This window comes from Nicrophorus vespilloides, unplaced genomic scaffold (assembly GCF_001412225.1).
Source record: "Nicrophorus vespilloides isolate i.1.1-1 unplaced genomic scaffold, Nicve_v1.0, whole genome shotgun sequence".
NCBI lineage: Eukaryota > Metazoa > Arthropoda > Insecta > Coleoptera > Silphidae > Nicrophorus > Nicrophorus vespilloides.
Window position 1 is genome coordinate 395,009 of NW_017099111.1, and position 26,149 is coordinate 421,157.

The 26,149-nt window shown below is 31.8% G+C and overlaps 5 protein-coding genes across 5 annotated transcripts; 2 read left to right on the forward strand and 3 right to left on the reverse strand.

Annotated features, from left to right (window-relative positions):
* Positions 1-9,895: 9,895 nt before the first annotated feature.
* LOC108564030 (UDP-glucuronosyltransferase 2B10-like) lies at positions 9,896-11,499 on the forward strand. Its single transcript, XM_017922900.1, has 5 exons — positions 9,896-10,109; positions 10,163-10,770; positions 10,822-11,044; positions 11,101-11,320; positions 11,388-11,499. The coding sequence occupies exons 1-5, from the start codon at positions 9,902-9,904 to the stop codon at positions 11,497-11,499; spliced, it is 1,371 nt and encodes a 456-aa protein (XP_017778389.1). The 5' UTR covers positions 9,896-9,901.
* A 2,259-nt stretch (positions 11,500-13,758) lies between these two features.
* LOC108564050 (UDP-glucuronosyltransferase 1-7C-like) lies at positions 13,759-15,558 on the forward strand. Its single transcript, XM_017922950.1, has 5 exons — positions 13,759-13,996; positions 14,050-14,657; positions 14,709-14,931; positions 14,988-15,207; positions 15,274-15,558. The coding sequence occupies exons 1-5, from the start codon at positions 13,789-13,791 to the stop codon at positions 15,539-15,541; spliced, it is 1,527 nt and encodes a 508-aa protein (XP_017778439.1). The 5' UTR covers positions 13,759-13,788; the 3' UTR covers positions 15,542-15,558.
* Positions 15,559-19,325: 3,767 nt separating this feature from the next.
* Positions 19,326-21,224, reverse strand: LOC108564047 (UDP-glucuronosyltransferase 2B10-like). The gene is made up of 4 exons (XM_017922947.1): positions 20,939-21,224; positions 20,279-20,889; positions 19,788-20,227; positions 19,326-19,716 (listed from the first exon to the last, which is right to left on the reverse strand). The coding sequence occupies exons 1-4, from the start codon at positions 21,213-21,215 to the stop codon at positions 19,449-19,451; spliced, it is 1,596 nt and encodes a 531-aa protein (XP_017778436.1). The 5' UTR covers positions 21,216-21,224; the 3' UTR covers positions 19,326-19,448.
* A 415-nt stretch (positions 21,225-21,639) lies between these two features.
* On the reverse strand, positions 21,640-23,498 carry LOC108564049 (UDP-glucuronosyltransferase 2B9-like). The gene is made up of 4 exons (XM_017922949.1): positions 23,132-23,498; positions 22,472-23,082; positions 21,974-22,413; positions 21,640-21,907 (listed from the first exon to the last, which is right to left on the reverse strand). Exons 1-4 carry the CDS (start codon positions 23,343-23,345, stop codon positions 21,640-21,642), a joined length of 1,533 nt encoding a protein of 510 aa, XP_017778438.1. The 5' UTR covers positions 23,346-23,498.
* A 597-nt stretch (positions 23,499-24,095) lies between these two features.
* On the reverse strand, positions 24,096-25,931 carry LOC108564048 (UDP-glucuronosyltransferase 2B13-like). Its single transcript, XM_017922948.1, has 4 exons — positions 25,678-25,931; positions 25,019-25,629; positions 24,521-24,960; positions 24,096-24,454 (listed from the first exon to the last, which is right to left on the reverse strand). The coding sequence occupies exons 1-4, from the start codon at positions 25,889-25,891 to the stop codon at positions 24,187-24,189; spliced, it is 1,533 nt and encodes a 510-aa protein (XP_017778437.1). The 5' UTR covers positions 25,892-25,931; the 3' UTR covers positions 24,096-24,186.
* Between the last annotated feature and the right edge of the window lie 218 nt (positions 25,932-26,149).

The following is a 26,149-nucleotide window of genomic DNA, read 5'->3' on the forward strand; positions in this document are numbered from 1 at the left end:
CAGCAGCAAGATTTAGCTAATACCCAGCTTAATTAATTTAAATATGGCACTAATTTCGTGCAGACTTTCAACTATAAAAATTTAAACTTTATTTAGCAATTATATTTCTACCATTTCTTATATATTCATAACAATACTATTATTATTTCAATATACTTTTGATTGTATTTGAGTGTAATTACTTCTATGCATTAACAATTTTAGTTTAATAAAAGTAAATTTGATCAAATGATTTATTACAGTGAATAAAATTTACTAGATCAATGTATTTAATATACATCTATTGTTTTAGTTAAACATCACAATTTATTTAATTTCCAGATGAAATTGATCCAATTCTTTTGGTTTCCAAACTTGATGTTACTACGCTTCTCTAGAAAATATTTAATCATTTGGTGCCTCTTCCCCTCCATTTTATAAAATACATAAAACTTTAGTAGTCGTTAGGAAAATTGCTCACTGTGACTAATATTCGCGACTCCCCTTAGACTAGTCTGCGCCTCACAGTTTGGAAAACGCTGCTTTAGCTCAGTGGTTCCAAGGTTTTAATTAGTTTGTCTTTAACTAATGTACAACCCCCTTCCAAAGTCTTAAAATTTTTTAAATTAAAGCATTTACTTGTTCCCTAATAATTCTGTAGACCTCAATAAGCACTTTCAGTTATATAGCATACCATTAAAGTTAAAGCAAATAATTAAAATTTCAAAGAATATTTTACTTCAATAATATTAAAATAGAGTGGAACCTCGCTTAATACTTTCCAAAATTTCTCGATTTTTACTCGTATAGTGAAACATACACATACTGTGTGTACACTAGTTTTAAAAATGATGTAGCAGGCGCACAATACGGGACTTCACTTCTCATTGTAACTCGTTATGCGAAACGTCGCTCGTTAAGCGAGTCATTTTTCTTACAATTCCACTGTATACTTATAATTGTTGTATAAAACAAAACAAAAATATACAATTTTACATTGGACTATTAAGAATAAACCATTAGAAATATATAATCTTGAAATTAAAAACTATAAAAATTAATGAAATTAGTCGAATGGTCCAAATTTTATATATTAAATATGATTAATAAATTAATAATATGATTAAAATAATTTTTCTTAATTGTTTCCAAATTGTTTTAATTTTGATAAATTATATTGACTATATTCTTTGTGTGTATGTACAGGCAATTATGTATATTATATATTATATTGACTGCATTAGAATCTTATAAAATCTTAATTTTTCTTTTCCAAATTTTTAATATTTTATAATTTAAAAAATACAAATGATTTAACATAAATGAGTATTATATTCTGTATTCTTTGCATTTAATATTAGTGCATTTTACCTAAGCATTTATTTGCAAAAACTTACTTATTACTATAGATTTAATTTAATACTTTTTAAATTTTATAAAGGTTTGGGATGGAAGGAATGGAAATAAACTAAAACTAATTCTTAAAACATTTATTTCTTCTTTATATATATTTATATAAAAAAAACATTATCGTAAAGGAAGTTGACCACAATTAAACAATAAAATAAAACTAAACAGACCGAATTAAACAACATTTAACAATAATAATCTAATCTTGTACCACTTGTAATATAATACCATTGTTTGCTTACGTAATTAATAATTAATTGTTTACTTTTTCATTTTGGCACATTTAATTATTTATATTATTCATGTTATACAACTTTAGGTTAAGAGCAAATCTTGAAATCCTAATTCATTTCGATACTCGAGTCCTCTCAAGATTGGCACTTAACATTTTACAAGCTCCATTTGATTTGCTTCATCCTCTCTCTTTTTTTTAGTTTTAAATTTAATTAAATTAAATTGATCGTGTTTATTATATAAAGCTATTTATGTACAATTTACGAGTGCGACTACCAATGAAGGAGATTTGGTCACATTTTGTGAATATTTCATAATATTACTTTTTTCATTTTTTTTTTCAATTTTACTTTTTCTTTTATCCTCTCGTCTTCTTCTTTGTCACAGCGTATTAATTAAGTTTCGTTTTCATTTCATTCTCTTAAATCCATTCTCTATGTACACTATACAAAGTAAGGGGAATCCAATATAAAGTACACAGTTTAAGTGAGCTTCCTTCGTTGACGGCGACAGCTGAAACGAAATCCTTTTGTGTGTTTAAGTTTATATTGGACGGAGTGGATGCGCTTTTCTCAAAATATTACATCATTGGCGAAGAGGAATTTGAATTGGTTGTTGTTGTCTTGAGAAACGGGGGGGAAGGATAAATTTGTAATACTTGTTGGTGATTTCAGTCTTTCATTTTATTAAGGAATTTATAAGTGTTTTGGGATGGGGGGGAAGGAATTTTTAAAGAAGCGTCGAGAAAATTAATGGTTTGGATCGTCACTATCAATTTCACTCCAATGTCCTGAATCGACGATGTGCCTGAACAGATCCGGACGCTCAGGTCATATCTCGAGGATCGCATCCTGCTCAGCTAAACTATCCGATAAGGAATGACTGCTGCCAGGCATAGGCTCCGGAAGGCCATCGTCCAATACCTCTGTCACTTCCTCGAACCGGCTGCTGCACAAGGCGAAAGGTAAATATGATGAGGGTTTACGTATATTGTTTGCTCACCTCTCGTAGCTGTCTATGTCGGGATGGAGCAGACGGTCCTTCCTGCGTCGTCTCTTGATGTCCTTGAAGGAGAGCGTCAGGTGGAAGATGGCCAAAGCTATGAGTTGTCCTCCAGCGACGTAGGACAGCCAAAGTCTGTTCGGGAAAACGATGGGCAGTCCACCCAAGGGACCATAAATCACGGCCCTTTTCCATCCCTCGAACCACTCGACGACTGCCCAGCAACGGAACACCTTGTGCTGATCGTTTCTGCGGCGTGGCGAACAAAAAGAATAGAACAGGTTGAGAGCATTAATCAAGCGAATTGATGAGTTAATTAGTGTTTAATCGGAGTGCATAATCCGACGGAACGGTAATCCTATTTGCATTGTACAGGGGACATGTTTATGCAGGGCCGTAATCAGCTATTCATATTAGGCGACGCAATATAATTTATTTGTTATTGCACTTACGAAAACTATTCCAATTAATGCTGGTTGCCATGGACAGCAACGATTCACAAATTTATATGTGCTAATGCGATTACACAGTTCCGTTAATCCATAATTACGTAATTCGATGTTGATTTTCAACGCGGATTAAACATTCCATCAATTAGTAAACTTTAGATTTTAATTTATACAATAAAAGACAGATAATTATACAATTTAAGGCTTCTTTTTTGACTGTTTGTTAGTTATAAAGAGAATAAGATTATTTTTGTTTCGACTTTTGTTCCTTTCCAATCAATTAATAATAATAATTCAAATATTATTACTATCTAAGTTTGAAGTTAGAGTATATGCATAAATCAAAATCTTGTGATTTATGCATTAATCGTGTTTGATCGTATAAGAATTATATCTATTGATTAGATAGGCTTGATGTAAAGCCATAATATGTACTTGATGTTTAATCAAAACCTGAATCATTTCCTTTCGATAGAATTCGAAAAGCTCGTTTGCAAACTATCTTCAATGTAAAGTCAGCAAGATTAAGCGCACCCTTTTCTTTGTAGCTGTAGTAATTATTTATCATGTCAGGTTTGCGAGTAGTTCGTTTTCGTAATAACAAATGTAGGCTTTTGTTGAAAGCGCAATGTAATATATCGGTCGATTGATATCGGGCGGAAATTAGGATGGAGATAAGATTGATCTCTCATCCTTTAACGGCCGACGGGATAAAGGAATGGAAGGGGTGTATATATATATATGTACATCTTTATGATACACGAAACGAGGCCCCCTTTCATCCGGCTTCTACACGTATATATTTTAGTGTCCATTATTTTTTCCCTTCGGTCCGTTTTGTAAGATATTTGTTTCGTTTCTCTGTATGCTTGTATACTACGTAGGTAGTATAGAATGCGGTCAACTGGGAAATCTATTTCTTTTTATACGTACACCTATATATATATAAGCCGACACCGTACATGAGTTTCTTACAGCTCCCTCACTTATTTTATCTTATTTTTTCGCTTCTTCTACTTCTTCTCATAGTTTTTTTTTTCGCGCCTTTTCTCTTTCTATACTTTTGTATCGAACGAATCCTGAAATATTCATTGCGAACGAACGTGATTTCTATATAGAAATAACACACTTCGCACAGTTATATGGTCTCCTATAGATAGAACACGAGCTCTAACTCACAATGGAATAAACTCGAATTGAATGCAAATTGACTGACACAACGCACATCGATTGATGTTAAAGATTGCTACCATTTTTCCCTCAGTCGTTCCCTCGCTACCTTTATTTACACCAGGAATTCAATTTCATCTTCAAACTTTCATCCATTATATATGGAAGTGACATTTTTGTTAAAAATGCAAAATAACTTTCACGCAGAGGATTCAACTTTATCACAATTATATTCATTTTGGCTACAAATATTTCCAATATCAAGTAACTTAAAATCTAATAAAAAAATTAAGTAATTTTCGAGTTATTAAGAAAAAATGAAAAATCATTATTAGTTAAATTTATTATATAACGAGTTTCTCTCTTTTCTCAATGTAAAAAAATGTAAAACTTTCGAGTTATTTAGAAAAAAAAATGTGAATGCATATAACTACAACTAAATCAATCCAAACCATCGATATAATTCCAGAATAATAATTTAGATTTATAAAATAAGTTTGTTTTAAGTAATAACTAACTCTGTTTTGATAAATTTTTAAAGTTTCCTAAATTTAATGTTAAAAACATACGCGAAAAAAAGCAATTCCCAAATAAAATTTAAAAACAATTGTACAAAAAATTTGTACAAAATTTTATTGAAAATTAAAAACAATCCTGAAATTTGCATGGAACTCCTGGTTTATTTGTAGGGTAGGTAATAATATAGAAAAAAAAAAAAAAGAAAATACATAAATTATTTATTTAAAAAATATTTAGTATAGTTTGAATATAGCATGAGAAACCCCGTTCTAAGTAATGGCACAAAATATTATCATAATCTGTCCAGGTTAGAAGATATTACATTTTTACTTTAAAATATATAAATATAATTTTTATTCTTAACCTCTCCTTCAAATTTAAATCCAAACAATCCAACATAGCCTCCCTCTCTAAATTCTGTGCTCCTCGAAACCCAAATATGAAACCCTACTAGTTCCTACTCTGCTGCTTTTTTTGCCCTCATTCTTCTTAATTTGCTAAATGTATATACATTTTATTTTTCTATTACTAAATTTATGTTCCCGGGCGGAAAGTCCTCGACTATAACTATTTTGTTGTTGTTAGTTTATGTTGGAATTTAAATACAAATTTTATATTTATCTATAGAATGTATTTTGTTTATTATTAATTTATAGACCTCGAAATTGAGATTGCGCGCATGTGGAAGACAAAGACTAAAGTGGTTCCTCTGAAGAACGGATTCGAGAAATACCTGGAAGAGCTACCATGTAGAGTTAGCGCTGTGCAGGTGGAAAAGACCGCTCTGTTAGAAACGGTTCACATACTACGCAAGGTCTCATTCATCGGCTAATGAACGCCCTAGTTCCCAGGCAGGGCCTCGGTAAAGAAAAGCTACTGGCACGAAAGTACCAAGTCACAATAAATGAAAAACATAATAATAATAATGTTTATTGTATCAGTGGTATAAGAAAAGAACATATATATAAATAAAAAGAACAAAATAAATATATCTAATTTCAAAAAAAGCCAATTGTTACAAAGGGCTATTGACCATGGGTGATGATATATATTACTTGGGTTAAAATTAATATTATCTTATGAAATAAGCAAAGAACTTCAATGATTCGAAGTGAAACTTAAATTAAATGTTAATATTTATTATTAATCTTTATTATATACGAAACAATATTGAAAAAATAAACTTAATATTAAAATATTATAGAAATCTCACGAGATATTTCACTTGTAAATAATTTTAATTATTTTGTACATTGGATATATCCATATAGTATATAGTTATAGATTACAAATTTACTTTTACAATAAAAATAATACGTGATTAACTATGTACAAGCTACTGTTGCTGAACATCCATTAAATTGCAAGATAATAAAAATCAATTTTAAACTGTAGCCGAAGTGTTAATTGGAATTAAAATGCTATCGAGTTAATCTTGATGAAGTGAGCCCTTTGGGCCATTGTTATATGCGGCACGCTTTCCCCATATATCCTTAAAAAGGGGTTCACTTGAACATTGGAGCCTTTGATCACGCACAATTATTCCAATTTATGTATGCCCGAATTCGCTTATCCGGACGAGACTAGGGAATTCGACTTTATTCTATTAATTGATGTTGCCATATTCTATACATTTTTTTTATTCTCGGTTTGCCTTGTTTCGGTCGTTCGGTTAATTAATGATCAGTCGGGACTAATTTAACGGCATTCCCAGTTCGATTTCGATTTAATTAAATTATTTTAATGCTCAATTTGATAAGATCGATAATGATTAAGTCGGGAACGAAATTAATTTTACCCATGCATGCACACACATACACACACACTTAACGCTAACAAAACCAATCAGAATTTGACAGTTTATATTTACGTATGGAAATGGCATCAATCATATAATTATAATGTAAACTCAATTTAGTGATTACTAAATTATAAAAATAAAAGTAATGGCATTACATTGGTTAACAATTTATAATAATTTTAATATTTTGATAATTTATATCATAATCTAATTGTTGTCATTTTTTCTTGTTAGAATAATGCCCCACTAAGTATGTTTAGAAGGTGAGACAATGCGTGTCCCACCGCCCCTCAAAGAGTTAAAGAATGTCCAATAATTTTATCTGCAAAATTCGTTCAGTTTGCATTTAAACCAGAATTATTATACTGTATTTCTGCATTCGTAAACATACGTGTCCGTCTGCTCAAATCTTTTTCTATACTCCAGTAGCTAGTAATTAGTTGAACTGCTTGATGTGACAGTTTCTTCATCCATATTTTTTTCACCAGATGCTTCCCTTGTCCACTCTTTCATTTCCTACATGTGCTTTAATCCAATGTAGTGAAATCACAATTCTTCAATGTTTTAGCTAGTTCCTATGTTTTCAATTGTAACTCAGTTGGTTCATTCGTAAATTTTAATGCTTCTATTTCATTTTTGTTCTCATTTTCTTCTAAATTATATGTTTTACGTTTAATAAATCTACAGGTAAGTCCCAAAATTAACACTAAAAGGTGTTCTGATAATTCACTACCTCGACAATTTTTATATTGATTTTACTATATACTAATAATATTAATTATTGTTGTTATAGATTTATACACCAGCCAGCTTGAATACTTGCTTCATATTTTTTTCAAAATATTGTTTGTGCTGTACTTTACAAATCGGACTTTAGTGAATCCGGACTAAGCGATGTGTATTGATGATGTATAGTCAAAATTGCAAGATTTAGATAATTACTTAATATATTATAGAACGTCAGTTATATTTATGATCTTGAATAATTACAATTATAAAACATGTAAAATTCATGTGTACTTCAATACATTTTAAACACTTTTTATTTCGAAAAATATAATTTATATATTACGTTTGTTATTACAGATATATTTCTCAATTTAAAAATGGGTTTGTCTCATTAAATTTTTGTTGGACTTAAATACGATTTAAACACCATTATTTTATTCCAGTTTTTATCACTTTTCCAGGGAAACCAGGATTTAAAAGTAATTAAAGAAATAGCAAATGAGTCAAAAATGTTAGTTCTGTAGAATATTTTTTAATAACTATAAAAAATATTAGAACTGTTAATTAAAACTAAATATAAAATTAACTAATATTTAATGTTTAATAATCAAAAGTAAGAATCTTTAATTTATTTTCAATGATATAATAATAAATAGATTGTAGTTAAATCATTTTCGTTTGAGTTTTCGTTTTTATAAAGGCAGACTAGCGCAAATTGAATCAACAGAGGAGAACGACTCGTAACAAGATAACATTTCGCAAAGAGCGACTGTCCTTATTCAATTAGATTAGAGCGCCATTTAAACTTGATTATCTTGCATGGTAGACAAGTAACCTATCTATAAAATCAATATAGCCGATCTCCACGTCACGCTTTATAAATTCAAACACGTTGAACTATTAATCCTTCCAATAAAAAAAAAATTATATAAAAGTATGTTCAAATAATTTATTATATCATTTGTAATGTTGTATGCATATTGTGCGGATATCACAAAAAAAACACTAACATTTTAACTAAATATATTGATTATTTTATTTAAGTTGGTACACTTTGTTACAATTTTAGTGTACTTTCACTTTTACTGTCATCGAACATGATAACTAACAACTAACTACATCTCAAAACGGAAAATTATTATAAATACTTGTTATTATTATTAAATAAATATAAATACTTGTATAGTGAAACATATTCAAAATACACATAATATGTGTACACAAGTTTAAAAATGTTGTAGCAGGCCCGCAATCTGGGACTTACCTTCTGATAGTCACTCGTTATGCAAAATGTCGCTTTGCGACTCGCTTACATTTTTCTTACAAATAATTTTGCTCGTTAAGTGATATGATCGTTATGCGAGGCGTTCGTTAAGCGAGGTTCCACTGTACAGTGATTATTTTACTTTAGTTGGTATACTTTGTTAAACTTTTAGCGTAGTTTCAGGTGACCGGACCAAACAAAACTCACCAGGACAGAACATAACATATCAGGACAAAATAGAATGTGATACAAGAGAACTAGACAAAACAAAATAGTGACAAAACAGATTAATACTTTTCTGTTGTAGTACTACTCTGCTTTATCAGTGTTAGTTTTTTTTTCGCTATTCTGTTTTAGTACTACTCTATTTTGTAACTGTTTTGTTTTTTTTATGTTCTATTTTATGCTGTCCTGATATGTCAGTTTATGTGCTGGTTAGTTCTGTTTGGTCTTGGAACCTTTCTTAAAACTGAAGATTTCATAATGTGTTTTTTTTTGGTGTGATATTTTATGAATAAATAGATAAATATATTAATTGCAAGTATTATATGAATGCTTTCACGTTTTACTGTACTAACAAAACAACTTGAAGTATACGCGAATCGAATATTATACGTAATCTACTGTTATCAGTAATTATATAAAGTGAGTATTATATTTTTTGTTATTTTGATTTTGTGATATCCATCAGCGTTTAAATTAGAAATACACCAAATAATTTATTTTTACTTATGGTTTAATATTATTTTCTTCTTATAACATATATAATGAAATTAAATTAATTGTTGTATTATTGCATTGCTTGAAAACAATGATTTAATATTATACAGATTCAATGTAATATATTTATGTAAGGATTTTACAGATTTGCACAAAGTAAGGATAATAACAGCCCCATGGGCTAAAATACTCGAACACACTTGGAATAATGTTTGAATGAATGGAGACCATTGTTAATTAATGAAGAAAATTATGAATTTAGTTTGCTTCACGTTGACATTTAAATAAAACTACAAACAGAAATCACAAAAATGTTGACACGTTTAGAAAATTTCATAAGCCACAAAAAAATTACTACAAGTACTACAATAACAATCTCCTTATTGCAAATTTTTTAGTGGCTTATCAGTATATACTGACTTATTAATATATACATTTTTTATACGAAATGTATAAAAAAATGTAAATATTGGTGCTCAAAGTAACAAAATAATCGATTAAGATAAGATAAAGAATAATCATCAAGTTAGATCTTGATAACATTAAAGGTTAATTGATTAAAAAAAAACTCTATATATATATATCAGTTTCTCATAAGGTTTCCAATAAAGTTGGATGCAAAAAATGTGGCGTATTTTGGGAATACTGTGTCTGGTCAGTGCCATCCAAGGGACTAATATATTGTACATGTGCCCCATAATTTCGCCGAGTCACCATTTCTGGAACGAAGTCCTGGCCAACGGATTAGCGCAAAGAGGTCACAACGTCACGATCCTCTCCCACGACGATATTAGATTGAAGCATGAGAACTATACTCTGGTTAAGTTCGAAGGTAATTGAGTTAACAATGGAAAACTTTCCGTTAATCAAGTGTACGTTGCGAAGGGATTTACGAGGCTCTCGATGGGTCGTTCGATCTGGAAGGTTCCCCAAAGATGAGCACGATAGCATCGATGGATAGACTGTTCGAAGGTACCATCGCGATGTGCAGCATAGTTTTAGAGACGGAGGGCTTTAAACAAATATGGAACTATCCTAAAGATTTCAAATTCGATTTGATCATCTGGGATGCAAACGGAGGAGAATGCATGTATCCTTTAATCAAAAGGTTCGGCAATCCTCCGGTTGTAGTTGTATCGCCATTTGGGTTGCAGCCGTCAATAAGCGATTACATGGGCCATCATGTGCACAGCTATTCCCCATTCATGATCTTCCCTTTCACAGATAAAATGACTTTCTGGCAAAGAATGTTCAATGTGGTCTACACGAATTACGTAGTTTACTACAGGAAATACTTTTTCTTGAAGAAACAACAGCAAATCGCCAAGGATAAATTCGGAGTTGATATGGTTGATGACTTCCAAGCCTTGGAGAAGAACCTTTCCTTAGCTTTAGTTAATACCGATCCTGTCTACAATTACCCCGAAACCTATCCTCCCAACATCATCCCTGTAGCGGGTATCCATATACAACCACCCAAACCTTTGAACAAGGTATTATTATGATTAAATCGCAATCACATATCTTTAAATTAGAAATTTTAGGCTTTCTCCAAGATAATCAATGATAGTAAAAACGGAGTAATCCTCTTCGCGCTTGGATCCAACGTAAAATCCGAAAGAATCAATCCTCAAATCCTCGAATCGTTCGGCAAATGCTTCGAAACGTTACCATACACAATCTTATGGAAGATCAAGGACGGTAAAGATTTGAAACTGTCGAAGAACGTGATCACCGAATCCTGGATACCGCAGAACGACGTCCTAGGTGAATATGAAATTGAATTACTGAAGCGGGAAAATAAGTTATAATGAAATTCGCAGCTAATCCGAAGACGAAATTATTCATCACCCATGGAGGCGCTCTCAGCACTCAGGAATCAATCTACAACGGCGTGCCGATGTTGGTCTTCCCATTTTTCTACGACCAATTGAATATCGCAGCGAAGATCGCTGAACGGAAAATTGGAGATAAATTGGATTACTTCAGCATGACCCCGGAATACGTTTGCGGGAAAATTAATAAGATTCTCGGCGACGAGCGGTGAGTGCAAAAACGAAATTTTGTTTCATCATTTTTTTTTTATATATGTTTTTGAATGATGCCCCAGGTATACGAGGAACGTTAAGGTCATGTCGGATAGGGCCAGGGATCAACAGAACACGCCTTTGGAAAGTGTGCTTCTTTTTGGCCATCATCGTGGTTCCGCTGTTACTGATTAAATGCTACTGCTGTAAACGTTGCAAAAAAGACAAGAAAATCAAAACCAATTGATTCCTCGATTACTTTTAACTAACATCATTATTTTTATTTAATAATTTAAAGAAATTATGCATTTTGTTAGTTACTTACCACCACACAGTGGATTATGTCCCGCACTCTTTGAATCACTACCAATTGAGACATCGAAACCGCATCAATATAAATCATCATGTATAAAACATAATTTTGTGTACTATTTTTTTCAGAACATGTTTTTATTTTGCTTAATTAATTTTTTTTTTTTATAAATATTAATAGTTTTTCTATATTACCCATGACATTTTATTTTAGTTTAAATATGAATAATTATAACTAAATATATTGATTATTTTATTTAACTTGCTACACTTTGTTACACTTTTAGTGTACTTTTCAATTCAATTTTAAATTCTTTTTATTATGTTTAGAGGTGTTACAGTGTTATTACATTGGTTAGTTTTGTGGCTTTTTGCGAGCTTAAGCTCTTTGAGCCTTGATAGTGTACTTTTACTGTCATCGAACATGATAACTAACAACTAACTACATCTCAAAACGGAAAATTTCTTAATATTAAAATATATTATGAAATTTTTAATTTTATTGAATAACTTTATAATGAATATAAATATAAATACTTGTATAGTGAAACATATTCAAAAATACACATAATATGTGTACAAAAGTTTAAAAATGTTGTAGCAGGCGCGCAATCTGGGACTTACCTTCTGATAGTCACTCGTTATGCGAAGTGTCGCTCGTTAAGCGAGTCATTTTTCTTACAAATAATTTTGCTCGTTAAGTGAAATGCTCATTAAGCGAGGTTCCACTGTACAGTGATTATTTTATTATAGTTGGTATACTTTGTTAAGCTTTTTGCGTAGTTTCAGGTAATCGGACCAAACAAAACTCACCAAGACAGAATATAAAATATCAGGACAAACTAGAATATGATACAAGAGAACTAGATAAAACAGATTAATACTTTTCTGTTGTAGTACTACTCTGCTTTAACAGTGTTTTTTTTTCGCTATTCTGTTTTAGTACTCTATTTTGTATCTGTTTTTTTTATGTTTTATTTTATGCTGTCCTGATATGTCATTTTGACCTGATATGGTTAGTTCTGTTTGGTCTTGTAACCTTTCTTAAAACTGAAGATTTCATAATGTGTTTTTTTTGGTGTGATTGGTCCAAATATGTAATATTTCTATATTACAATATTTTATCTTTATAGGAGATTTTATGATTGAATAGATAAATATATTAATTGCAAGTATTATATGAATGCTTTCACGTTTTACTGTACTAACAAAACAACTTGAAGTATACGCGAATCGAATATTATACGTAATCTATTGTTATCAGTAATTATATGAAGTGAGTATTATATTTTTTGTTATTTTGATTTTGTGATATCCATCAGCGTTTAAATTAGAAATACACCAAATAATTTATTTTTACTTATGATTTAATCTTATTTTCTTCGTATAACATATATAATGACATTAAATTAATTGTTGTATTATTGGATTGCTTGAAAACAATGATTTAATATTATACAAAGAGATTCAATGTAATATATTTACGTAATGATTTTACAGATTTGCACAAAGTAAGGATAATAACAGCATCATGGGCTAAAATACTCGAACACACTTGGAATAATGTATGGATGAATGGAGACCTTTGTTAATTAATGATGAAAATGATGAATTTAGTTTGCTTCACGTACAAACAGAAATCACAAAAATGTTGAGACGTTTAGAAAATTTCATAAGCCACAAAAAATTTCTACGAGTACTACGATAACAATCTCCTTATTGCATTTTTTTTGTGGCTTATCAGTATATACTGGCTTATTTTTTATACGAAAATGTATAAAAAAATGTATATATTGGTGCTGAAAGTAACAAAATAATCGAAATATAGAACTGTTTGAACTTCACCCGTCATATGAACTTACGTCATTTGTAATTAAGGTGTAGATTGGAATTATTTATAAACATAAGTTTGATCTATTATTAACTATATAAAATTAAGTCTAATTTTTAGCTTATTGCAACGTCAATGTGTATTAATCAGCACCAGCGTGACAACAAATTTATTCGCTAAATTTTGTGGGTGTGGATTAAGATAAAAAGAATAATCTTCAAGTTAGATCTTGATAACATCTTACATTAATTGATAAAAAAAACTATATATATATAAATAATAAAAAAACGTTGGAAATCTCAGTTTATCATAAGGTTTCCAATAAAGTTGGATGCTAAAAAATGTGGCGTATTTTGGGAATACTGTGTCTGGTCAGTGCCATCCAAGGGGCTAATATATTGTATATGTGCCCCCTAATTTCGCCGAGTCACCATTTCTGGAACGAAGTCCTGGCCAACGGATTAGCGCAAAGAGGTCACAACGTCACGATCCTCTCCCACGACGATATTAGATTGAAGCATGAGAACTATACTCTGGTTAAGTTCGAAGGTAATTGAGTTAACAATTGAAAACTTTCCGTTAATCAAGTGTACGATGCGAAGGGATTTACGAGGCCCTCGATGGGACGTTCGATCTGGAAGATTCCCCAAAGATGAGCACGATTGCATCGATGGATAGACTGTTCGAAGGTGTCATCGCGATGTGCAGCATGGATTTAGAGACGGAGGGCTTTAAACAAATATGGAACTATCCTAAAGATTTCAAATTCGATTTGATCATCTGGGATGCAAACGGAGGAGAATGCATGTATCCTTTAATCAAAAGGTTCGGCAATCCTCCGGTTGTAGTTGTATCGCCATTTGGGTTGCAGCCGTCAATAAGCGATTTCATGGGCCATCATGTGCACAGCTATTCCCCATTCATGATCTTCCCTTTCACAGATAAAATGACTTTCTGGCAAAGAATGTTCAATGTGGTCTACACGAATTACGTGGTTTACTACAGGAAATACTTTTTCTTGAAGAAACAACAGCAAATCGCTAAGGATAAATTCGGAGTTGATATGGTTGATGACTTCCAAGCCTTGGAGAAGAACCTTTCCTTAGCTTTAGTTAATACCGATCCTGTCTACAATTACCCCGAAACCTATCCTCCCAACATCATCCCTGTAGCGGGTATCCATATACAACCACCCAAACCTTTGAACAAGGTATTATTATGATTAAATCGCAATCACATATCTTTAAATTAGAAATTTTAGGCTTTCTCCAAGATAATCAATGATAGTAAAAACGGAGTAATTCTCTTCGCGCTTGGATCCAACGTAAAATCCGAAAGAATCAATCCTCAAATCCTCGAATTGTTCGGCAAATGCTTCGAAACGTTACCATACACAATCCTGTGGAAGATCAAGGGCGGTAAAGATTTGATACTGTCGAAGAACGTGATCACCGAATCCTGGATACCGCAGAACGACGTCCTAGGTGAATATGAAATTGAATTACTGAAGGGGGAAAATAAGTTATAATGAAATTCGCAGCTAATCCGAAGACGAAATTATTCATCACCCATGGAGGCGCTCTCAGCACTCAGGAATCAATCTACAACGGCGTGCCGATGTTGGTCTTCCCATTTTTCTACGACCAATTGAATATCGCAGCGAAGATCGCTGAACGGAAAATTGGAGATAAATTGGATTACTTCAGCATGACCCCGGAATACGTTTGCGGGAAAATTAATAATATTCTCGGCGACGAGCGGTGAGTGCAGGAACGAAATTTTGTTTCATCATTTTATTTTATATATATTTTTGAATGATGCCCCAGGTATACGAGGAACGTTAAGGTCATGTCGGATAGGGCCAGGGATCAACAGAACACGCCTTTGGAAAGGGGAATATTCTGGGTCGAGTACATTCTGAGGCACGGAACTGCGGAGCACTTGAACCTGGTGATCCGCAACGCCTCCGTGTTCGAATCCCTCAATTTGGATATCATGTGCTTCTTTTTGGCCATCATCGTGGTTCCGCTGTTACTGATTAAATGCTACTGCTGTAAACGTTGCAAAAAAGACAAGAAAATTAAAACCAATTGATTCCTCGATTACTTTTGACTAACATCATTATTTTTATTTAATAATTTAAAGAAATTATGCATTTTGTTAGTTATTAAAAAAATTTCATTAAGATTACAATAAATGTCTGTCATTGAATATAACTAGTATTTTGTTAGTTTTCGATAACCTTAAATATTATATCTTTGTTATTGTTGTGGCTACGTTAATCTAAAGAATACAAGTATGTATTTATATTTCTTTAAATTTGTACTTATTTAAATTTGCATATATCCATTATTACTTAAAACACATAGTTAACAAATTTCATAGAATATTTTATTTAATATAATAATTATCAAGTATTTTAATAAATATATAGCTAATATATGTAATATCGATAATATGAACTAACCATTTACAAATTAAAAAAAGTATTTAGTTATTGTAAATGTCAAATCAATCGGAAATAAATTTATAAGCTTGTTGTTGTTTGTCGTGTCTCACACATGTTATTTTTGAACAGCGTGCATACATAGTAGGATTTAATTATTAGGTAGTGAATGCCTGCAGCTATATTTCTACATTTTTATTTGAAAGTTGATGCATAATAACATCTAGTCAATTCCTGTTAATTGATTTCGCCAATGTTGTGGACTGTATAATGGAATTATATTCATATAAAAAATAAATTTAAAATTAATTGATTTTATGTTTTAATATATAGAACGAAATATCTTCTTAATTGGAATTGTAGGATATAAAAATAGTCTTTACAGGAATCCTAACAAATCTAAATATTTACAGATAATTGTTTCATCCGCTTAATGGTCATTGATTTCAAGCAGCTCGTATATCCATTGATGTTGGGCATAACAATCTATGCATATGGGCTTGTACTTGTATCAAAACATCACAGTCCTTTGTCAATAATCACCGAAGCAAACAGTTCAGCTATGTAACAGTTTAGACTATTACAAAATAAATAACATTTACATTCTGTTATATAAAGTCTGCATTTGGTTAATCTTTCTTTGCATTTTCTTTAATTTGGTATTAAATTTACATTATTTCATACACAAATTTCATATATTGTCCTCATTTTACCTTGTACTAACTTAAATTCATATATCTTTATTAAACCTCAAATTAACCAATGAAGTCGTTATTTGTTTGTTACTAGAATAAATATATTTAGTTTAATATATTTAAATAATAAAAATATTATATAATTTAGACGAAAATTATTAAAAAATAGGCAAAAAATTAACTTGTTTATATACTAACAATCATCATTTTTAAATGGTGTGTGCACATTACGCATTGCACTCTTTGTGTGATAATAAAGGTATGCTTCGATTCACAAATGAAAAAGACATTTTGTTGGTTTTGAAGAAAAATTAAAATGGTTTTACAATCTTTTGTGCGAAGAATTATTTGGATTTTCGAACGGAATTTAGGAACAAATTATGTTCGAAAACCTAGTTTCCACTAAATATATTAGATTTTTAAGTAAAATATAATACAACAAATCCTCGCATAGTGCGGTTTCAGTATAGTCGGTTGGAAATTTTCCAAACAAACTACATTTTAATCGAACAAAATAAAAATAAATTAGTACAAAAATATATTGAAAATTCATAAATTCAATTCAATAATCAATAATCCTTTTTTTAAATTATAATTATTATTTTTGGAACTCATATTTAATTGTGTTATTACATGTTAACAATTAACAAATGAACTGTTTATTTTAAAGGAATAAACGTTGATTACTAATTTATTTAGATAACCAAAGTCTTATATAATTTTAATTATCTATTATTAAACTAAGCAAGTTTTTATACTAATCAGTTACACGCATAATTAAATAATTACGTATACGTTTTTATTATTGTTAATGCTATGAGAATAAATCAATTTTGTTTGCATTTACGTATTATGTAATTACGTCACAAAACTATTGTTAACTTGTAATCGATTATATTTAGTATGCGAAATTACTGAAGTGGAATGGATCACGGAAATTATGTAACTTATAATGACAAAAAATGCATTCAACTATGAAAAAAAAAAGTGTATTAATTTGAATTTGAACCGAAACGAATTGATTTTAATATTAAAATGAATGAGAAGGTAAAGGTTGCAAAATCGCATTACCAGTCTTAAGATGCAAAACTGGCACCATAATTCGCATTAAGGAAATGTTACGAGCCGAGTTTATGATCAAACTTTTATGTGAAAATCGATTTTCGATGCGGCCTTCGCGCAGATTTGGAAAATTCTACAAATAAAAATACGTTAGAAAATGTATGTACATTTTATATACACATCTTGTATTCAGCCAAATGGAATGTTTTAGTGTTGGATAATATCGTTCGAAGTTTATAGCGTGAAACGTGCTAGTCCATCCACTAATAGATACTCCATGTAATAAAAACTAAGTGCATCGTTGAAAATACTTTCGGTTCGGAGTAAATAAATACAACGAAACTTTTATGAATGGTAAAATAAATTAATGAAAGTTATTGCCGGTTTGACTTACTAATAGAATTAAACATATACAGATGTCGAATTAAAAGCGTAGTGAAAGGTTTCAGCTCAGGAATTCTGGTAATACGTCAATAGGGGTTTCTGTGATTAAATACAGTTTGGAATGAAAAGAAGTAATACACGATCGTGTAGTTCGTTTTTATATGACCCGAGTAGCAATTAAGTTAATTGATTTAAAGAAAGGTTTAGAAAATTCGCTCGCTCACGATAAATATATAAAAAAAAGGTTTGATTTAACGGATCTGCGGAAAGGTTATAGGCTACAATTAAATACTGCTAGTAATTAATAAAAGTATTAATTGCTTTCTTTATGATATTTTAAAATTTTGTAGTATTTCAGGTACAAATAATGTTTCATTTGTATAAAAATGAAATAGAAAGCAAATAATATTTTATATAAGAGCAAAGAAAAGATTAATATTATGTAAAGAGGCATATTTTTCTTACTTCTTTTTTGTCAATAAAACTTGAGAAAAGTAATTAATTACTGTAATTATTAATCAAATATATTTGCTTTATTATCATATTATGTTTAATTAACTATGTTTGTGAACATTTTGAAGTAGAATTTATCAATCAGAATTTATAAAGAATCATATCAAGTGTTTATTTTTGAATGATCGTTCTGTTTTTCAATTTTTATTATTTAAATTTAAAGGTCAATTTTAGAACGCGTGTATACACACAGCTTGTTTAGGTGAGTAACTACAATTAATTTTAAGTACATAAATGCAGAGTTCCAGGATTAAATATCTGCGGACACAGTGGATTATGTCCAACACTCTTTGAATCCGTACCAATTGAGGACTTCAAAATTGCATAAATATAAATCATCATATATAAAACATAATTTTGTGTACTAATTTTTTTTTTGAGAACATGTTTTTATTTTGCTTAATTAAAATTTAGTTTTTTTTTGAACATATTATTTTTTCTATATTACTCTTGATATTTTATTTCAGTTTTAATATGAATAATTGTATATACATAATTTTGAAACGTAATCGTTATCTGTTGATTACTAAAATCAAGGTCAATTTCATAGAACTCGTGTATAAATTTAGGATTGAGACATACAACAACAATATACAAAGAATTTACGTTACAAAAAAATAATAAGTTTTTTTTATTGGAAAAATTTATGATTCATTAAAAATTTGTTAAATAATAAATTATTATTTATTCGTTAATCGTAACATATTTTTTCCGTTTGATTGTAAATAAAAAAACAAGTTTGATATAGTTTTATAAATAGTATAATAAATAGTATATTTATCTTATAAAATCTCTACAGGTTAGAAGGTGATTAGTAATAAATATTTTTTATAGAAAAGTAGTGATGATAAACTATTATTTAATGATAATTTCTGAAATGATTTAGTTATGCGAGGTGAATTCAGTCGACTTTAACTTTGTTTATTTGTTTCAGAAAGATGATGTAGACTAAGTAAACTAGAAGTAGTGCGGTTGCAATTAAGACGGCAACCAAGCCAATTATATCAATGTTGAGCGTCTGAAATGTATACATATCTCTGGCCGCTAAACTTAGATGTTCCCCATTCCCGTTCCTCAGTATATATTCAATCCAAAACACGGCTCTCTGCAAAGGGGTGTTCTGTTGATCCTTGACCCTTCTCGAAATTAATTGCACGTTCTCATAATAGCTAGAGATTCGTATAAAAAAAATAAAACCGAAATTAAAGAAATTAATTAACATCGTTTAATTGGTATTTACGTGGAATTTTCAAGGACGGTTTTGATTTTCTGACAGATATACTCTGGCGATAGCTTGTCGAATTCCAGCCTCTCTGCGATTTTCCTCTCCACCAGTTTAGCAATGTTTCCAAGTTGATCAACAAAGAATGGTATTCCAACTATTGGTACGCCATGGTACATAGCCTCCTGCGTGCTCAAAGCTCCTCCATGTGAAATGAAAAGTTTCGTTTTTGGATGGCCCAAAATATCGTTGATTTGTAACCAAGGCCTGGTAATTACATTCTTCGGAAACTTTCTTTGATGCGTATTATTGTATTTTAAAATGAAGGTGTACGGGAGCGTTTCAAAGCAGCGATTGAAATTGTTCATCATATTATCGTTAAGAAATTCGGCTTGGATGTTTGAGCCTAGAGAGAAAATAATAACGCCGTTGGTTGATTCGAAGACCTTTCTCAAGTCCTGAAAAATGGTTGTCAAAGAATTTTTAAAAAGAAGAAGATATGTTGTTACCTTCTGGATGGGCTTAGCCGGTTCTATGTGCAAACCTCCGACGGGAATAATATTCGGCGCAAGGGCTTCGGGGAAATTAAAGATTGCATCGCTGTTCACTAATGCCAATGAGAAATTCCTTTCGACTTCCAACGCTGGCTCCGTGAGTGAGCTCCCAAAATGTTCGTATGCTAACGTTTGCATGGTCGGTAAATAAGAATTGATCCTCACATAGGTGAGGTAGTTTATGGAGAGCGTGTTCGAGATACGCTCCCAGAAAGACATGGCTCCACCCGTGTATGATGTACCGTAAAACGGAATGTAATTGAAATAATGACTTCCCATCATATAACTGATGTAAGGCTGTAATCCAAACGGCGATACACCAACGACCGGTGGATTTCCGAATCGTTTAATTAACGGGTAAAGGCATTCGCCTGAGTTTAAATCCCAAATGATTAAATCAAATTTGTAGTCCTCTGGGTATTTCATTAGGGTTTTTAGGCCCTCTGTAGATAAGTCGTGAGCGCATATTAAACCAATTACTTTCCAGAAATTGGAGATGTCTGCCGATTCCGGTTGAGAAAAGCTCTCCTCATAATCGAATAGTTCATGAATCTTCTCATATCCACCTAAGATTAACTATATATTTTTCTAATCGTAAACTCATCAATAATTTACCTTCGAGCTGGATGACCGTGTAATTCATGTGCTTGATCTTGGCCTTATCGTGCGACAGTAGCGTAACGTTGTGTCCATTTTTCAACAATCCTTCGGCCAATTTTTCATTCCATAGATGATGGCTGTGCGAGATCATACTAGTAACACCAAGTATATTTGCGCATTGCGTCGCAGAAAACGCGTGAACGAGCAACAGCAAAGTAATCCTCGTCATAATTAGAACGTTTCGACGGATAGAAAACGACTGATCGCAGATTTTCGTGTTTTCCGCCTCCATTTAGTTGCTCCGTCTAGAGCGCATGATTACTATTACAACATGTACTTATTCCATTCTATTCATTGTCAATTAGATTTACATAAATTATTGATGCAAACAATTTCTCAATCAGAAGCTTATAAACAGTTTACATGTCTTGTAATTAATCCAAGATATTTCTTTATTTTCTGCGTTTATGTATTTTTATATTCTATTTAAACAGTATTTTTTCTTATACAATTTATAAAGATGAAAGGTGATACGAACAAATAATTTATTTAATTGAATAATGATAATAAAGTATTATAAATGTAAGAAATAAATACATCTCATCGAAGGGCTATCGACCAAGAACTTATTGTATATAATTATAATTAATTCTAAATGAAAATAAAATATTTTAGTAATTAATTATAATTATACATAGATTAAATGCAATGTGTAGTCAGCCGACCTTAAATTTGATTCTCTGCTTTTGAAAGATGGTGCAGGATAAGTTAATTAGAGCTAGTGCGGTTGCAATTACGACGGCAACAAAGACAAGTATATCAAAGTTGAGGGTCTGAAATGTAAACATATCTCTAGCCGCCGAACTAAGATGTTCCCCATCACCGTTCCTCAGAATGTATTCAATCCAAAACACGGCCCTCTGCAAAGGTGTATTCTGTTGATCCTTGGCTCTTTTCGAAATTAATTGCACGTTCTCATAATACCTAGAGATTCGTAAAAGAAAGAACAAAATTAAATAACATAATTATAATCCTTTAATTGGTATTTACTTGGAATTTTCAAGCACGGTCGTGATCTTGTGACAGATATGCTCCGGCGAAAGCTTGTCGAATTCCAGCTTCTCGGCGATTTTCCTCTCCACCAGTTTAGCAATGTTTCCAATTTGATCTATAAAGAAAGGCATTCCAATTATCGGCACGCCATGGTACATAGCCTCCTGCGTGCTCAAAGCTCCTCCATGCGAAATGAAAAGTTTCGTTTTCGGGTGGCCCAAAATATCGTTGATTTGTAACCAAGGTCTTGTAATTACATTCTTCGGAAACTTTCTGTGATGCGTATTATTGAATTTCATAATGACGGTGTATGGAAGCGTTTCGAAGCAGCGATTGAAATGATCCATCATATTTTTGTTAAGAAATTCGGCTTGGATATTGGAGCCGAGAGAAAAGAGTATAACGCCGTGGGTTGTATCGAAAACCTTCCTCAAGTCCTGAAAACGGTTTTCAGTGAAATTTAAAGAAAACAAGATGATGGGAATACGCTGTTACCTTCTGAATGGACTTAGCCGGTTCGATGTGCAATCCTCCGACGGAAATTATATTCGGCGCAACGGCTTCGGGGAAATTAAAGATTGCATCGCTGTTCACCAATGCTAAAGAAAAATTCCTTTCAACTTCCACCGGTGGTTCTGTTAGAGAGCTTCCGAAATGGTCTTTTGCTAACATCCGCATCTTCGGTAAGTAAGAATTGATTCTCAGGTAGGTGAGGTAGTTTATGGAAAATGTATTCGTGAGACGATCCCAGAAGGACATGGCTCGACCCGAGTATGATGTACCGTAAAACGGGATGTAATTGAAATAGTGATGTCCCATCATGTGACTGATGTAAGGCTGTAATCCAAATGGCGATACCCCAACGACCGGTGGATTTCCGAAGCGTTTAATTAATGGGTAAAGGCATTCGCCGGCGTTTAAATCCCATATGATCAAATCAAATTTGTAGTCCTCCGGGTATTTCATTAGGGTTTTTAGACCCTCTGTAGATAAGTCGTGAGCGCATACTGTACCAAGCATTTTCCAGAAATTGGGGATATCTAACGACTCCGGTTGAGAAAAGCTTTCTTCGAAATTGAATAGTTCTTGAATATTCTCGTATCCACCTAAGATTAACAGTATATTTTTCTAATCGTAAACTAATTATTGATTTACCTTCGAGGTGAATGACCGTGTAATTCCAGTGCTTGATCTTGGCCTTATCGTGCGATAGCAGCGTAATGTTGTGTCCATTTTTCAACAATCCTTCCGCCAATTTTTCATTCCATATATGATGACTGTGCGATATTAGACTAGTGACACCAAGTATATTTGCGCAATGCGTCGCACTAAACGCGTGAACGAGCAACAAAAAAGTAATCCTCGTCATAATTTGAACGTTTCGACGAATCCAAAACGACTGGTCTTAGACAACTTAAGCTTAAAACATATACGTGTTTTCCTCCTCCCATTTTTGCTCGATTTCGATCGCATTTTTACTATTATAACATTGACGTTATTCATCTTGTTTGTTATCAATAACAATCATAATAAAATGCGACCGAAATTAGTGAGTTTAAAAATATTTTACACATAGTATTTATTTTAATTTATTTTCTTTATTTCTACGTTTTTTTTGTTAATTTAGAAAAATACAGTAGGAAATGGACATATGGAATTGACTCGACATGCAACTTACGTAACGCAAAACGGTAACCGATAATAAACGTTCCAATTTTACATAAAAGTGTCCGTAAATAATGTAATGTCATTTTAATAGATTTTCCGTAATTTAATTTTTAAAAAGTAATTAAGATTTATGTATTTTTATATTGTACTTAAATAGTTTTTTTTTCTCATTCAATTTCTACAGATGAAAGTTGATTTATAATAAATTATTTATTTATTTAATTAATGATGATAACCTTATCATCATTCTAATTCATAAGTCATTATTAAAAAGTAATTAAGATTTATGTATTTTTATATTGTACTTAAATAGTTTTTTTTCTCATTCAATTTCTACAGATGAAAGTTGATTTATAATAAATTATTTATATATTTAATTAATGATGATAACCTTATCATCATTCTAATTGAAAAAAATAAATACTTCTCGTCAAAGAAACATTGACCTTGATATTATTGCCTATAACTATAAATAATTCGAAATGGAGCTAAACGTTTTACTATTTAATTATAATTACATATAGATTAGATGTAAAGTATATTCAGTCGACCTTAAATTTGATTCTCTGCTTCTGAAAGATGACGTAGCATAAGATAATTAGTACTAGTGCGGTTGCAATTACGACGACAACAAAGACAAATATATCAATGTTGAGCGTCTGAAATGTAAACATATCTCTGGTCGCCAAACTTAGATGTTCCCCATCCCCGTGCCTTAGAATGTATTCTATCCAAAAGACGGCCCTCTGCAAAGGGGTATTCTGATGATCTTTGACTCTTTTCGAAATTAATTGCGCGTTCTCATAATACCTGCAGATTGATAAAAGAAAGAACGATGTTAAAAATCGTAATTAGCATTATTTAATTTGTATTTACGTAGAATTTTCAAGGACGGTCGTGATCTTGTGACAGATATGCTCCGGCGAAAGCTTGTCGATTTCCAGCTTCTCGGCGATTTTCCTGTCCACCAGTTTAGCAATGTTTCCAATTTGATCAACAAAGAATGGTATTCCAACTATCGGCACGCCATGGTACATGGCTTCCTGCGTGCTCAAAGAACCTCCATGCGAAATAAATAGTTTTGTTTTAGGATGGCCCAAAATATCGTTGATTTGTAACCAAGGCCTGACAATTACATTCTGCGGAAACTCTCTGGGAATTGTATTATTGAATTTCATAATGACGGTATACGGAAGCGTTTCGAAGCAGCGATTAAAATGATCCATCATATTTTTCTTAAGAGATTCTGCTTGGATGTTAGAACCCAGAGAGAAAAGTATAATACCGCGAGATGTGTCGAAAATTTTCCTCAAGTCCTGAAAATGTTTGCCTTCGAAATATAAAGAAAACAAGAGCATAGGAAGACGCGTTTACCTTCTGAATTGGCTTAGCCGGTTTGATGTGCAAACCTGCAACGGATATTATGTTCGGCGGAAAGGCTTCCGGAAAATTAAAGATAGCATCGCTGTTCACCAATGCTAAAGAAAAATTCCTTTCAACTTCCATCGGTGGTTCTGTGAGAGAGCTTCCGAAATGGTCGTTTGCTAACATCTGCATCTTCGGTAAATGAGAGATTATCCTCAGGTAGTTAAGGTAGTTTATGGAAAATGTATTCCTGAGACGGTCCCAGAAGGACATAGTTCGATCCGAGTATGATGCACCGTAAAACGGGATGTAATTGAAATAATGACTTCCCATCATGGAACTGATGTAAGGTTGTAATCCGAACGGCGATACCCCAACGACCGGTGGATTTCCGAAGCGTTTAATTAACGGGTAAAGGCATTCGCCGCCAATTAAATCCCAAATAATCAAATCAAATTTGTAGTCTTCCGGGTATTTCATTAGGGTTTTTAGGCCCTCCGTAGATAAGTCGTGAGCGCAAACTATACCAAGCATTTTCCAGAAATTAGGGATGTCTATGGTTTCCGGTCGAAATAAGCTTTCCTCATAATTGTATAGTTCGCGAATTTTTTTGTATCCACCTAGGATTAACTATATATTTCCTAATAATAAACTTATCAAAAAATTACCTTCAAGGTGGAGGACCGTATAATTGATGTGCTTGATTCTGGCCATATCGTGTGACAACAGCGTCACGTTGTGTCCATTCTTCAACAATCCTTCTGTCAATTTCTCATTCCATAGATGATGGCTGTGCGAGATCAGAGTTGTCACACCAAGGATATTTGCACAATAAGTCGCAGTAAATGCGTAAACGAGCAACAAAGAAATAATCTTCAACATAATTCGAACGTTTCAACGAATTGGAGACGACTGATCGGAGAAAAGCAATGCTTAGTAGATAAATGTGTTTTCCTCCTCCAATTTTGTTCGGTCACGAACACATTTTTACTTTTATACGTTCGCTTCATTGTTAATAACACTAAAATTAAATTGTGAGCATAATTAAAGATAATTACAATGACTGAATTGAAAGCGTATAAACAGTTTACTAGTCTTGAAGTTATTTATTTATTTTTTATATAAATTTTAAAGGAAATA